A 13,750-nucleotide genomic window follows, 5' to 3' on the forward strand; every position below is an offset into this window, starting at 1 on the left:
ACAGGTAAACAACAGGTGAACTACAGGTGAACCACGGGTAAACTACAGGTGAAATACAGATGAACTACAGGTAAACCACAGGTGAACTACAGGTAAACTAGGTGAACTACAGGTAAGCCACAGGTGAACTACAGGCGAACTACAGGTAAACCACAAACACGTGTACACCCACCTGCCCCATGATACACTACAGGTGCTCCTAACCCTCACCGGTTGGCTAATGAGTTAATTAGACCCCAAATTACTTCACCAATTATATAATTAATCAATCAATAACTTAATTCATCCACAAACATTACAACCTTGACCTACCTTGACTCACAACCTTGACCTACCTTGACTCAACCTTGATTCACAACCTTGACTCACAACCTTGACCAACCTTGACTCACAACCTTGACTCAACCTTGATTCACAACCTTGATTCACAACCTTGACCTACCTTGACTCACAACCTTGATTCACAACCTTGATTTTTTACTCAACTTTGACAGACAGACAGACAGACAGGTGAAAACTCGCATTCAGATAGCGTGTGTGAGGTGTGAGAGAATGGGGGAAGTGGTGGGGAACAGAGTAGAACCAGCCAGGGAAAACAAATTAAAACAAAGAGGTCGCGGAGGGCTGAGGTAGAGGATGAGAATGGAGAGGGGTATGGAGGAGGAGGAGTAGTAGGAGGAGGAGGAAGCAGAGACACACCTTGCGGAAGATCAATAGTGTAGTACTACAAGAGGATCTCCTTCCCTGGCCCTCCTCCTACACCGCCTCCTCCCCTCCTCCTACACCTCTTCCCCCTCCCCCTTTCTTCCTCCTACACCTCCTCCGGGCTTGATGACACATGAGTGGACGGACAGACAGACAGACAGACAGTTTGGCTTGTGGTAAGACATCATGTATGGAAAGGTGATTATCAAAGGCTTTTCTAAGATGCTGTTTAGCCAATCAACGCTCGCCAAGTATGAATGGACCAATCAACGCCCGTAAAGTATGGATGGACCAATCAAACGCTCGTGAAGTCTGGATAGCTGGACCAATCAACGCTCATAAAGTCTGGATGGACCAATCATGATCCCACCTCATCCTTGTTTACGATGACGTCATAAAACCTTCACGGGGTAACACAACAAAAGCAAAACAACAACAAAAGCAAAACAACAACAAAAGCAAAGCAACAAACAATTAACAAAAACAATAATATAGTGATTATTAGTCAGTCATTCTACACAATTGACTTCAAAAATAATAGAGCAATTATTATTATTATCATTACTAATATTATTTTCATTCATTACATCATTATCATAAGTTATAGTGACCCAGCAGGCAGCACCAACGCCTGTAACAGCAGGCAACACCCACCCCTACAGCAGGCAACACCCACCCCTACAGAAGGCAGCACCCACCTCAACAGCAGGCAACACCCACCCCTACAACAGGCAACACACCCCTACAACAGGCAACACCCACCCCTACAACAGGCAGCACCAACGCCTGTAACAGCAGGCAACACCCACCCCTACAGCAGGCAACACCCACCCCTACAGAAGGCAGCACCCACCTCAACAGCAGGCAACACCCACCCCTACAACAGGCAACACCCACCCCCTACAACAGGCAACACTCACCCCACATCCAACATTCACCCCTACAGGCAACACCCACCCCTACAGCAGGCAGCACCCACCTCAACAGCAGGCAACACCCACCCCTACAGCAGGCAACACCCACCCCTACAACAGGCAACACCCACCCCTACAACAGGCAGCACTCGCCCCCCATCCAACATTCACCCCTACAGGCAACACCCACCCCTACAGCAGGCAGCACCCACCCCTGCAGCAGGCAGCACCCACCTCAACAGCAGAGCATACCCACTACAGCAGGCAACACCCACACCCCTACAGCAACCTCCCACCCCCATCAACATTCACCCCTGAGCAATATCCACCCCTACAACAGAGCAACACCCACCTCAACAGGCAACAGCCACCCCTACAGCAGGCAGCACCCACCCCTACAGCAGGCAACACTCACCCCCACATCAACATTCACCCCTACAGGCAACACCCACCCCTACAGCAGGCAACATCCACCCAACAGTACTCACCCACGCTGGAACAGATCAACGTTGTAGAACTTGTGTATGTGTAGCGCCAGTTCGACGGTAGCTTGAAGCTCTCCCATGATGCACCGCGGTAGCTGTTCCCCTCCTCCCCTCTGCTTCCTCCTCCTTCTCCTCCTCCTCCACTTATCACCTCTTATCTTGATTTCTTTTGGTTTACCTTTTACCAACTGTTTGGGATTTGCTTTGTTTTGTTTTGGTTCGTGTGTTTTATTTCCACTTGTTCACTGGTTTAGTTTAGTTTTTATTTTGCGTTTCTTTTCTCACTTCGTGTTTGTGTTTTTTCTCACTTGTTTACACTTTTCTTTTGTATTTTTCTCACTTTCTTTTATTAGTTAGTGTTTTTTTTTTTCCTATACACACTTTTGTTATATTTCTCTTACTATCTTTATCCACTTAAGTGTTTTATCTTACCTACACTTTTTTTTCTTACGGTAGGAACACTTAGCACTACTATAGATAATCTTCTTTATAACACAGTACTACACTTCACAACCTAGAGCACAGTGTTGCGACTTACACACACTCACTAGCTATGTAAACACTTTTCTTATATTTACACTTGACACTTTTTTTTCTAGTTTCTTGTACACTTTATTGTTTGTTTGTTTGTTGTTGCACTTTGTAGTCACTGTAACACCATCTAGTCAGGGGTATAGTGTAATACTCACAGCTGGTGTAGAGGGATGTGACCAGCTGTGTGTTGAGGGGATGTGACACAGCTGGTGTTGAGGAATGTAACCAGCTGGTATCCGTGATATCTGAACCTCCTGGTAGTGACCCAACCACCTGCCTTACCAGTTCGAGTTCGTGAGGTTCTGTCCAGCTAAAAGGTTCAGCAGCTGGTGGTGGTGGTGGTCACGGCCTCAGAACCTGGTCTTGAACCCTCCATCCATACATGTGGGGGGGGTGGAGGTTGTGGGGTGTGGCAGGGGGTGGTCACCAGGTCACATCACCCTGGCCATGAGAATACGTCGCATCATGTCAGAGGAGGACCTTATCGACCTTATCTATGCTTCTTGTGGGTAGATTAGGTCTCACACACAAACACTCACTCACTCACACACACACACACACAAACACACACTTCAGCGGTGAGAAAAACCAGAAGGACCACTTTCCACAACACAGACCACCGTTCAGGACCAGTATTGACCACTCACAAAGGTTGGCGAGTTGCTTCAATATCACACACTGGTCACTAGGACGCCTCACCCCTGGCCTGAGGTCGCTGGCGGCACCGTCTGTATACACCCATAGTAAGTTAACTTGTATCTTGTCTTAGCCGTTCACTGTTTATCTTGATGTAGCTGCACCTTCGTCTGGCAGCCAATGAGGAACCACTACAGTAAACATCTGGAGAGTCCCCCTACACACACACACACACACACAGACACACACTCATACACGCGGGTTTTACGTCCTAAGAGTTTTACCGAGGTGGGAACACAACCATGAGAGGTGGGCGAGGAGCTACAGGGTGTTCCTCAGGGCGGCAGTCTTCCCTCATCCTCACTCAGCTGCCACTATCTCTGTCTCGACTCGTGAACAAGTGTCACCATCATTCTTGTCCATCACTTGTAAAATAAAAACTCTAATATAGATTTATATATATATATTTATATATGTGTGTGTATATATATTTATATATATATTCATTTATCTTAATGACAGATGTGTGTGTTGTGTGAGAGAGAGTGCTCTTGGGGTCACACACACACACAAACACACACAATCACACATACACACGCTCTCCACAGGTTTTGATTGTGTATCACATTATTATGAGATCATCGTCGGAGTGTGTGCGGCGCGGCGAGAGGTGGTGGTGGCGGTGTTGGTGGTGGTTGTTGGTGGTGGTGGTTGTTGGTGGTGGTGGTGGGGGTGAGTGGTGGGGGGGCAGGCAGCCAGCGGGTGATGGTCAGAACTTGGTGTGTGTGTGTCGGCGGGCGGTGACCCCCATCCCGCGGACAGTGACCAGCTCCCTGTACGCCCGTCCAACCACCCGCATCTATAACACAAACAAAAACACCTGTTAAATACCTTATAAAGGTGTTATTACGTCATTAACACAACACTGCAGACGTTAAATGGCTTCGCACAGGTGTTGAGGACAATGGCTACCTTATGTTATTAACACAGCATCACACCGCACAATAATAATAATAATAATAATAATAATAATAATAATAATAATAATAATAATAATAATAAAGACAAATGGTATTGTTATTATTATTACTTCTGCAGTAGTTAACTATCCCACGACACCACAAACACCTAACAGAGCCACCACCAATGAGATAGAGTGTCGGAAGTGCCAGGGCCAGGGAGAGCCAGTTCCACCACTCGACGGCCTCTACCTTGGCATAGTTTACCAGGTGGATTGGGTACATGTGGGTGGATGAGGGTGTGGGTGACAGTGTAGGTGTGGGAGCACAGTGACTCAGGTGGGAGAGGCAGGGGTCAAAGGTTACACGTGAAGACAAGGGAGAAGAGAAAGTGTGTGTGTGTGTGTGGAGGTCATGGAGTTTGTTGTTGTGAGGGGGGAGGAGGTGTGGAGGAGGGGGAGGGAGGAAGGGGTAGGGAGGAAGGAAGGTGTGGGAGGAGGAGGGAGGGGGGAGGAGAGGAGGGAGGTGTGGAGGAGAGGAGGAATGTAGGAAGGTGTGAGAGAGAGAGAGTGAGAGGGAGGTGTGGGAGGGGAGGAGAGGGAGGACAGGAGAGATGAAGGTGTGGAGAGGGAGATGAAGAAGAGAGAGGGGGGGATAGGGGCGTTCACTGAGAGAAAATGTAATAAACAACCTCCCTAGACCAGCATCCGCCAGTAGGGTCGGCAGAATGTGAAATATGACCCTCGAAACAGCCATATATGGGATAGGGTTAGGCTGTGGAGTGCCTGTACCGATACACATAAGCGACCAGCCAACCAGAAAACCACCCACAACAACTAACCCAGGACACAACCCTAACCACACTATTAGCTTAACTTACCCGTAGCAAGGCGGTCATCCCACCTCCACCAAAATGTCTTCAATTTCCGAATTATAACTTCCTTCCTTTAATCTTCTTTCATACCTTCTTTACAAAAAAAATTTATATCATTCACAAAATGCCTCCACCAGTACTACCATCATTACCCCTCCCTCCCTCCCTCCACAACCACCATCACTACCCTTCCCTCCACTACCACCATTATGCTAAAGCAACCTCTCCCCCCTACCTCATCTCCTCCCTACCTCCTCTCCCCCCTACCCCCATCTCCTCCCTACCTCCTCCCTCACCCAAGCCCCTACCACCACCACCCCTATACAATTATTTCTGCTCCTCCCTACCAACACCCCTCTACCACCATCTCCCACTACCTGACAACCATCTTCCAAACACAATAACCACAACAACAAAACAACCACAAAAACCACAAATAACCACAATTAACCACAAACATAATCAACCACAACCACATTTCATAATTCCATCAGTATATCCGCCATAGTTGTAGGTCAGCTAACCCCTTGAGTACGATGCCCAGTACAATAAATTAACCTTAACTAACATACATACGTACATATATAACAAAACATACATACATACATACATACAGTACATACATAATTACATACATATAACATAACATACATTCATACATTACATACATACATTACATATACATATATAACATAACATAACATACATACATAAATACATACATATATCATACATACATACTGTACATTACAAACATACATATATAACACACACACATACACACATACACACTGTGACAGGTAAACTACAGCCCATTACATACTAGAATACAAAAAAAATACATCCACTGTTTATGTTTATTACAGACGATTACTGTTGTTTACGTGTGACGTCATCTACACCTCCTCCGGGTACCATTAGAATACAGAATTACTTTTAATTACGGGTCACATACAGAGGAGAGAGAGAGAGAGAGAGAGAGAGAGAGAGATAATAGGAATCACTTACAAAATATATATATTTCAGAATAAAGAAAATGCAGAAATGTGGATTGCAGAAACAAACACACTCACTCTCTCTCTTACTGCAGGGAGGAGCGTGTGTTCCGTCGTTTCTCCCTCCCTCCTACCTTCCTTCTCCCTCCCTCCTCCCCTTGGTCAATTAGAAACGCCCTACCACAACTACCACTACTTTTACCACAACTACCACTACTTTTACCACAATTACCACTACTTTTACCACAACTACCACTACTCTACACATATTAATACCGCCACACATTGCGACTACCCCGCCCCACCCCCACACACACACAGTAGTCAATATATCACCACACCTCGTAACCTATCTCACACACACACACACACACATACAGGTACACACACACAGGTACGTACACACACACACACACACACAGGTATACATACACACACAGGTACACACACAGGTATACATACACACACAGGTACACACACAGGTATACATACACACACACAGTAGTCAACATACCACCACACCTCGTGCCTTGACATTCTGCTTGACAACAAGGCAGCAAGCGGTGACGGTCTCAGACACACACAGACAGACAGACGTTTGCGTGACAATGAGAGGGGGAGAGGAGAGGGGAGAGGGGAGAGAGGAAATACCAACGGCACCACCCAGTCTACCAAGGCATGGCGTGTGGGTACGAATGACAACATGTAAAGGATCACATTGTTGTATTGAACTTCATTCACTAATACCTACCCTTGAATGTTGCCTGCCCTCGCCTCTTTCTCTTCCTCTCCTTTTCTTCATTCTCTCACTCGCATTCTCTCTCTCACCCACTCTCCATCACTCATTCCTTCCTTCCTTCTCTCTCTCTCTCTTTCTCACCTCTTCGCTCATTCTCTCTCATCACCCTCAATCAAACTCTCCCATTATCTCAATAAGTTACCCCTCTCTCTCTCTCTCCGTCACTCCTTGTCTCTCTGCCGCCACACACACTCTCTGTAAGTTCGTCATGTGCCCTCTCATTTACTTTACCCGCTACCACACGCAACCTATATTCTCCCTTCCTCTCCCTCAGTCACTACTTCCCTCCCTCACTATTTCCCACTCTCCCTCCCTCACTACTCCCCTCTCTCTCTCCCTACCTCCCTCCCTCACACCTAAACAGTGATGGTCGCCTCAGTGTTCAGCTTGTCCCTCTGGTTGTGACAAACATTATTTTTTAATGTTTACACTAACATTAATACGGTTTTGGTTGTGTTAGGTTGACTAGGTTAGGTTAGCTTATAATTACCAGGTAAAATAAGTTAAGGAGGTAATAATCAGGTAATCCGATACTGATTGACTAATGAATGGTACCTGTGCAACACCTTTTATTATGGTCTCACTGGCCAACACAGGTAGTAACTGTACACACAAGAGCGAGTTGACTGCCAGTACTGGTCGATCACACAGTTCAAGGTAGTTAAAACACACACACACACACACACACACACACACACACACACACACACACACTGCAGTATTCCTGTACCTTGAGTGGCTGGCAGTTCATGGTTATTTACGTACATATAAACACACACACACACACACACATTGACTCATACATATCCACACATTGAAACACATACTGTACAGTGTACATACATACATAAATAGATACATACATACACACACACATACACATAGTGAATACACACACACACATACAGTATACACACACACATACATATACAGTATATACACACACACACACACATTGACACATACATACATACATACATACACACACACACCTGTTCCTAATAGCATCAATTTACATCAGAGCCCACCACCCAGACGAGGACCAACTCTTATTGATTTTCACAAGTAAAGGTCAAAGGTCAACAGCAGTCCAACCTCTATGACCTCACCACACTTCCGGTCGGTGATTGGCTAGTCGTTTCTACCTCTATGACCTTACCACACTTCCGGTCGGTGATTGGCTAGTCGTTTCTACCTGTATGACGTCACCACACTTCCGGTCACGTGTCTCCCCTACTGTACATGACCTAAATATATTTTTTTGACTCGTGGAAATACAGTAAGATTCAGTTCATTCATTCATGCATTCATTCGTGTTGTGTTTCATTCATTCAATAGCGAGTCTTCCTCCCCACACTTAAATCTATAATACACTGCCGTTTGTTGAATCACACTTAGTCATTCTTTACACTTAAATCAGAATCATTCTCTCACACTCACCAAGTTACTCGAGTTAGGTCACACTGCCCACACACACACATTACCTTCTAGCCAGAGTGGAGACAGTGGGGGGGGAGGAGAGAGTGGGGAGGGAGTGAGAGAGTGGGGGGGAGGGAGTGAGAGAGGGGGGGAAGGTAGTATAACCCCCTCCCCATCATTAATCAATAAACAGACCAGGTATTGGCTGCTAAGGTTGGTGACCTGTCCCACTACCAGGACCTACCACAACCACTGTCAATACTACATCACCACCATTGCCGAAACACTTACCATTGCTACCGACACCACTACTATCACCATCAGCGCTGCTACTATATACACACACACACACACACACACACACACCACATGTACACACAGACACACGTACACACACACACAGGTGAGATAAGATTACCCAGCATACCTGTACTGTACTACCTACTGCCGTAACACCCCTCCACGATACTGTTCACCTGAAGATTACCCACCCTTTTTTATTTTTACCTCACCCCAATGTTAACCTAATCAAACCTAACACTCACCTAATCTATCCTAAAGCTAACTAGGTGTGGTAGGTGACAGGTGGTGTGGTAGCATGACAGGTGGTGTGAATGACGCAGGTGAAAGTGTCGCTGGCCTAAATTAATGGCTTGAACACCTGAGGTCGCTACGCTCAGCCTACCGTAACCACACACAGACACACACGTTATCTGCCTCGCCACAACTCAAGTGTAAGATAGACCGCATTAACCACAAACCACCAAATTTGACCACAACGAGTGAGATTAACATTACGCATCATCACATTCACTAAACATTCCTCCCACACACAGTACCTCCACTAAGCATTCCAACACATAGTACCCATTAAACATTCCCCACACACACAGTACCTCCACTAAACATTCCTACACATAGTACCTCCACTAAACATTCCAACACACAGTACCTCCACTAAACATTCCCACAAACAGTACCTCCATTAAACATTCCCACACACAGTACCTCCACTAAACATTCCCACACACACAGTACCTCCACCAAATTCCAACACACAGTGCCTGCACTAAACATTCCAACACACAGTACCTCCACTAAACATTCTACACATATAGTACCTCCATTAACCCACACACACACACACTCTCCACCAAACATTCCAACACACAGTACCTCCACTAAACATTCCTACACACAGTACCTCCACTAAACATTCCTACACATATAGTACCTCCATTAAACATTCCCACACACACAGTACCTCCACTAAACATTCCAACACACAGTACCTCCACTAAACATTCCCACACACACAGTACCTCCATTAAACATTCCCACACACACAGTACCCACTAAACATTCCCACACACACAGTACCTCCACCAAACATTCCAACACACAGTTCCTCCACTAAACATTCCCACACACAGTACCTCCATTAAACATTCCGACACACACAGTACCTCCACTAAACATTCCCACACACACAGTACCTCCACCAAACATTCCAAAACACAGTACCTCCACTAAACATTCCAACACACAGTACCTCCACTAAACATTCCCACAAACAGTACCTCCATTAAACATTCCCACACACAGTACCTCCACTAAACATTCCAACACACAGTACCTCCACTAAACATCTACACACATAGTACCTCCATTAACTCCCACACACACAGTACCTCCACTAAACATTCCAACACATAGTACCTCCACTAAACATTCCAACACACAGTACCTCCACTAAACATTCTCACCTCCACTAACATTCCTACACACATAGTACCTCCATTAAACATTCCCCACACACACAGTACCCACTAAACATTCCAACACAGTACCACCACTAAACATTCCCACACACAGTACTTCATTAAACATTCCCACACACACAGTACCTCCACTAAACATTCCTACACATATAGTACCTCCATTAAACATTCCCACACACAGTACCTCCACTAAACATTCTACAGTACTCCACTGAACATTCCCAAACACAGTACCTCCACCAAACATTCCAACACACAGTACCTCCACTAAACATTCCCACACACAGTACCTCCACTAAACATTCCAACACACAGTACCTCCACTAAACATTCCCACACAGTACCTCCACTAAACATTCCCACACAGTACCTCCATTAAACATTCCAACACACAGTACCTCCACTAAACATTCCCACACACACAGTACCTCCACTAAACATTCCAACACACAGTACCTCCACTAAACATTCCAAAAGTACCTCCACTAAACATTCCCATACACAGTACCTCCATTAAACATTCCCACACACACAGTACCTCCACTAAACATTCCCACACACAGTACCTCCATTAAACATTCCAACACACACAGTACCTCCACTAAACATTTACCACACCTCCACTAAACATTCCTACACACAGTACTCCACTAAACATTCCAGCACACAGTACCTCCACTAAACATTCCCTCACAGTACCTCCACTAAACATTCCCTCATAGTACCTCCACTAAACATTCCACACACACTGTACCTCCACTAAACATCCCACACACAGTACCTCCACTAAACATTTCCCAACACACACAGTACCTCCACTAAACATTTCCCTCACAGTACCTCCATTAAACATTCCCCACACACAGTACCTCCACTAAACATTCTTACACACAGTACCTCCACTGAACATTCCCAAACACAGTACCTCCACCAAACATTCCAACACACAGTACCTCCACTAAACATTCCCACACACACACAGTACCCACTAAATTCCAACACACAGTACCTCCACTAAACATTCCCACACACAGTACCTCCACTAAACATTCCCACACACAGTACCTCCATTAAACATTCCAACACACAGTACCTCCACTAAACATTCCCACACACAGTACCTCCACTAAACATTCCAACACACAGTACCTCCACTAAACATTCTCCAACAGTACCTCCACTAAACATTCCCATACACAGTACCATTCATAAACATTCCCACACACAGTACCTCCACTAAACATTCCCCACACAGTACCTCCATTAAACATTCCAACACACACAGTACCTCCACTAAACATCTTCCACACAGTACCTCCACTAAACATTCCTACACACAGTACCTCCACTAAACATTCCAACACAGTGCACCTCCACTAAACATTCCTCACAGTACCTCCACTAAACATTCCCTCATACCTCCACTAAACATTCCAACACACTGTACCTCCACTAAACATTCCCACACAGTACCTCCACTAAACATTTCCAACACACACAGTACCTAAACATTCCAACACACACTCCACTAAACATTCCCTCACAGTACCTCCATACCCAACACACAGTACCTCCACTAAACATTCCAACACACACACAGTACCTCCACTAAACATTTCCCTCACAGTACCTCCACTAAACATTCCCACACACAGTACCTCCACTGAACATTCCCTCATAGTACCTCCACTAAACATTCCTACACACAGTACCTCCACTCATCCCTCCACAGTACCTCCATTAAACATTCCTCATAGTACCTCCACTAAACATTCCAACAGCCTCCACTAAACATTCCCACACACAGTACCCACTAAACATTTCCAACACACACAGTACCTCCACTACCCCTCACAGTACCTCCATTAAACATTCCAACACACAGTACTTCCATTAAACATTCCCACACACACAGCACCTCCACTAAACATTCCCACACATATAGTGCACCTCCATTAAACATTCCCCACACACACACAGCACCTCCACTAAACATTCCTGCACACACAGAGTACCTCCACTGAACATTCCCCAACACACAGTACCTCCACTAAACATTCCAACACACACAGTACCTCCATTAAACATTCCAACACACACAGTACCTCCACTGAACATTCCCTCATAGTACCTCCACTAAACATTCCTACACCAACACACAGTACCTCCACTAAACATTCCAACACACACAGTACCTCCATTAAACATTCCAACACACACAGTACCTCCACTGAACATTCCCTCATAGTACCTCCACTAAACATTCCTACACACAGTACCTCCACTAAACATTCCCTCACAGTACCTCCACTAAACATTCCTACACACAGTACCTCCACTAAACATTCCCTCACAGTACCTCCACTAAACATTCCCTCACAGTACCTCCACTAAAAATTCCTACACACAGTACCTCCACTAAACATTCCCTCACAGTACCTCCACTAAACATTCCAACACCGGCAACATTAAGTGAGCGTGATGGTCAGGTCTAAGGTCCGGAAGTGGTCGTTAGGTCATATTGATCACACAATGTGCCTCTTTAGGCTGCTGTAGACCTTCTCTTGGAGTAAAAAACTACACATACTGTCTGATAGAGCAGAGTCCTCCGCGTCACTACCCCCGTGGGAACACAGCGGTACATCAATACCAGCTGTGTCGAGTTACCTGTGAGAAAAAAAAATGATTTCCCTGCAAAAAAAATTACAAAAAAAATGTCTTGCGATCTCCGTGAAGAGAGCGCGCAATTACCAAAGGCGGATGGATTATGAACCCCTTCCTGTAAGACAGGTGGGCAGGTGTGGTGTGGTATGGTGTGAGCAGGTGTGGCACAGGCAACAGCAGGAAGGCCACACCATAGTTGTAAGCACGACCAACACTCCCACCTTCATCCAATGTAAACAGAGGCAGCAGCGACCACCATGATCAGCTGAGTAGCAGACGACGCAGACAACACTCTCTCGCTCACACCGACCCTTGTTTCACCTCCCCTGCACCTCTACCCACCACCATTTCTCATCTCACACATCGATTTTCATCACCAGAACTCTACTGATACCAAACCAGGGTGTCTTCTCCACTAACCATTGGTATTCAGAGGTATTTACAGGGACGCCACACGTACATCCTGGCGCCACTCGCTCAGTGACAAGACTGACGGCGGCGTGCCATCTGTTGGCCGAGGTTCCTACTACCAGCCTGACCTGCGCCAACCAGACCTCAAGGACACCTATGGATTTTCAACAAGTATTCAAAAATATATTACCAATTACCATTTTTTCAGTTGCAATTCATAAACAGTGGATATTGTTGCTTATAGAATTTCTATTTTTGTATAACAAAAATGTTTCGTTATGTTAATACGGAGAGGATTATGAATAACGGTTTCTAGTTACCTTTTTTTTTTCCTTGAGTAAATACGTGGAGGTGGTGCAGTAGAACACCTCACTTGGCCTGGACGAGGGTCACCCCGCACCTCTACTGCCCATTAAACACCTCACAACACAACATAATGAGCAGATATTACACAGGGAGGAGAGGAAGCTTAAAGATGACCTATTGCTTGCATGGTCCCATTATTACCTCCCACCACCACTTCCTTTACGCGGCGTCTTAGTACTGGTGGAAGCGTTTGCCTGGCTGGTGCTGT

The 13,750-nt window shown here is 45.6% G+C and overlaps 1 protein-coding gene across 1 annotated transcript in view; it reads right to left on the reverse strand.

The window, feature by feature from the left end:
* Positions 1 to 13,277, reverse strand: part of LOC121863670 (protein FAM135A-like) — a 75,655-nt gene extending 62,378 nt beyond the window's left edge. The window contains 2 exon segments of the mRNA XM_042362422.1: positions 2,108 to 4,133; positions 13,186 to 13,277. Coding sequence (XP_042218356.1) covers positions 2,108 to 2,184 — 77 coding nt within the window. The 5' untranslated portion in view covers positions 2,185 to 4,133; positions 13,186 to 13,277.
* Between the last annotated feature and the right edge of the window lie 473 nt (positions 13,278 to 13,750).

The sequence above is a fragment of the Homarus americanus genome, unplaced genomic scaffold, assembly GCF_018991925.1.
Source record: "Homarus americanus isolate GMGI-L3 unplaced genomic scaffold, GMGI_Hamer_2.0 scaffold40248, whole genome shotgun sequence".
Taxonomy (NCBI): Eukaryota; Metazoa; Arthropoda; class Malacostraca; order Decapoda; family Nephropidae; genus Homarus; species Homarus americanus.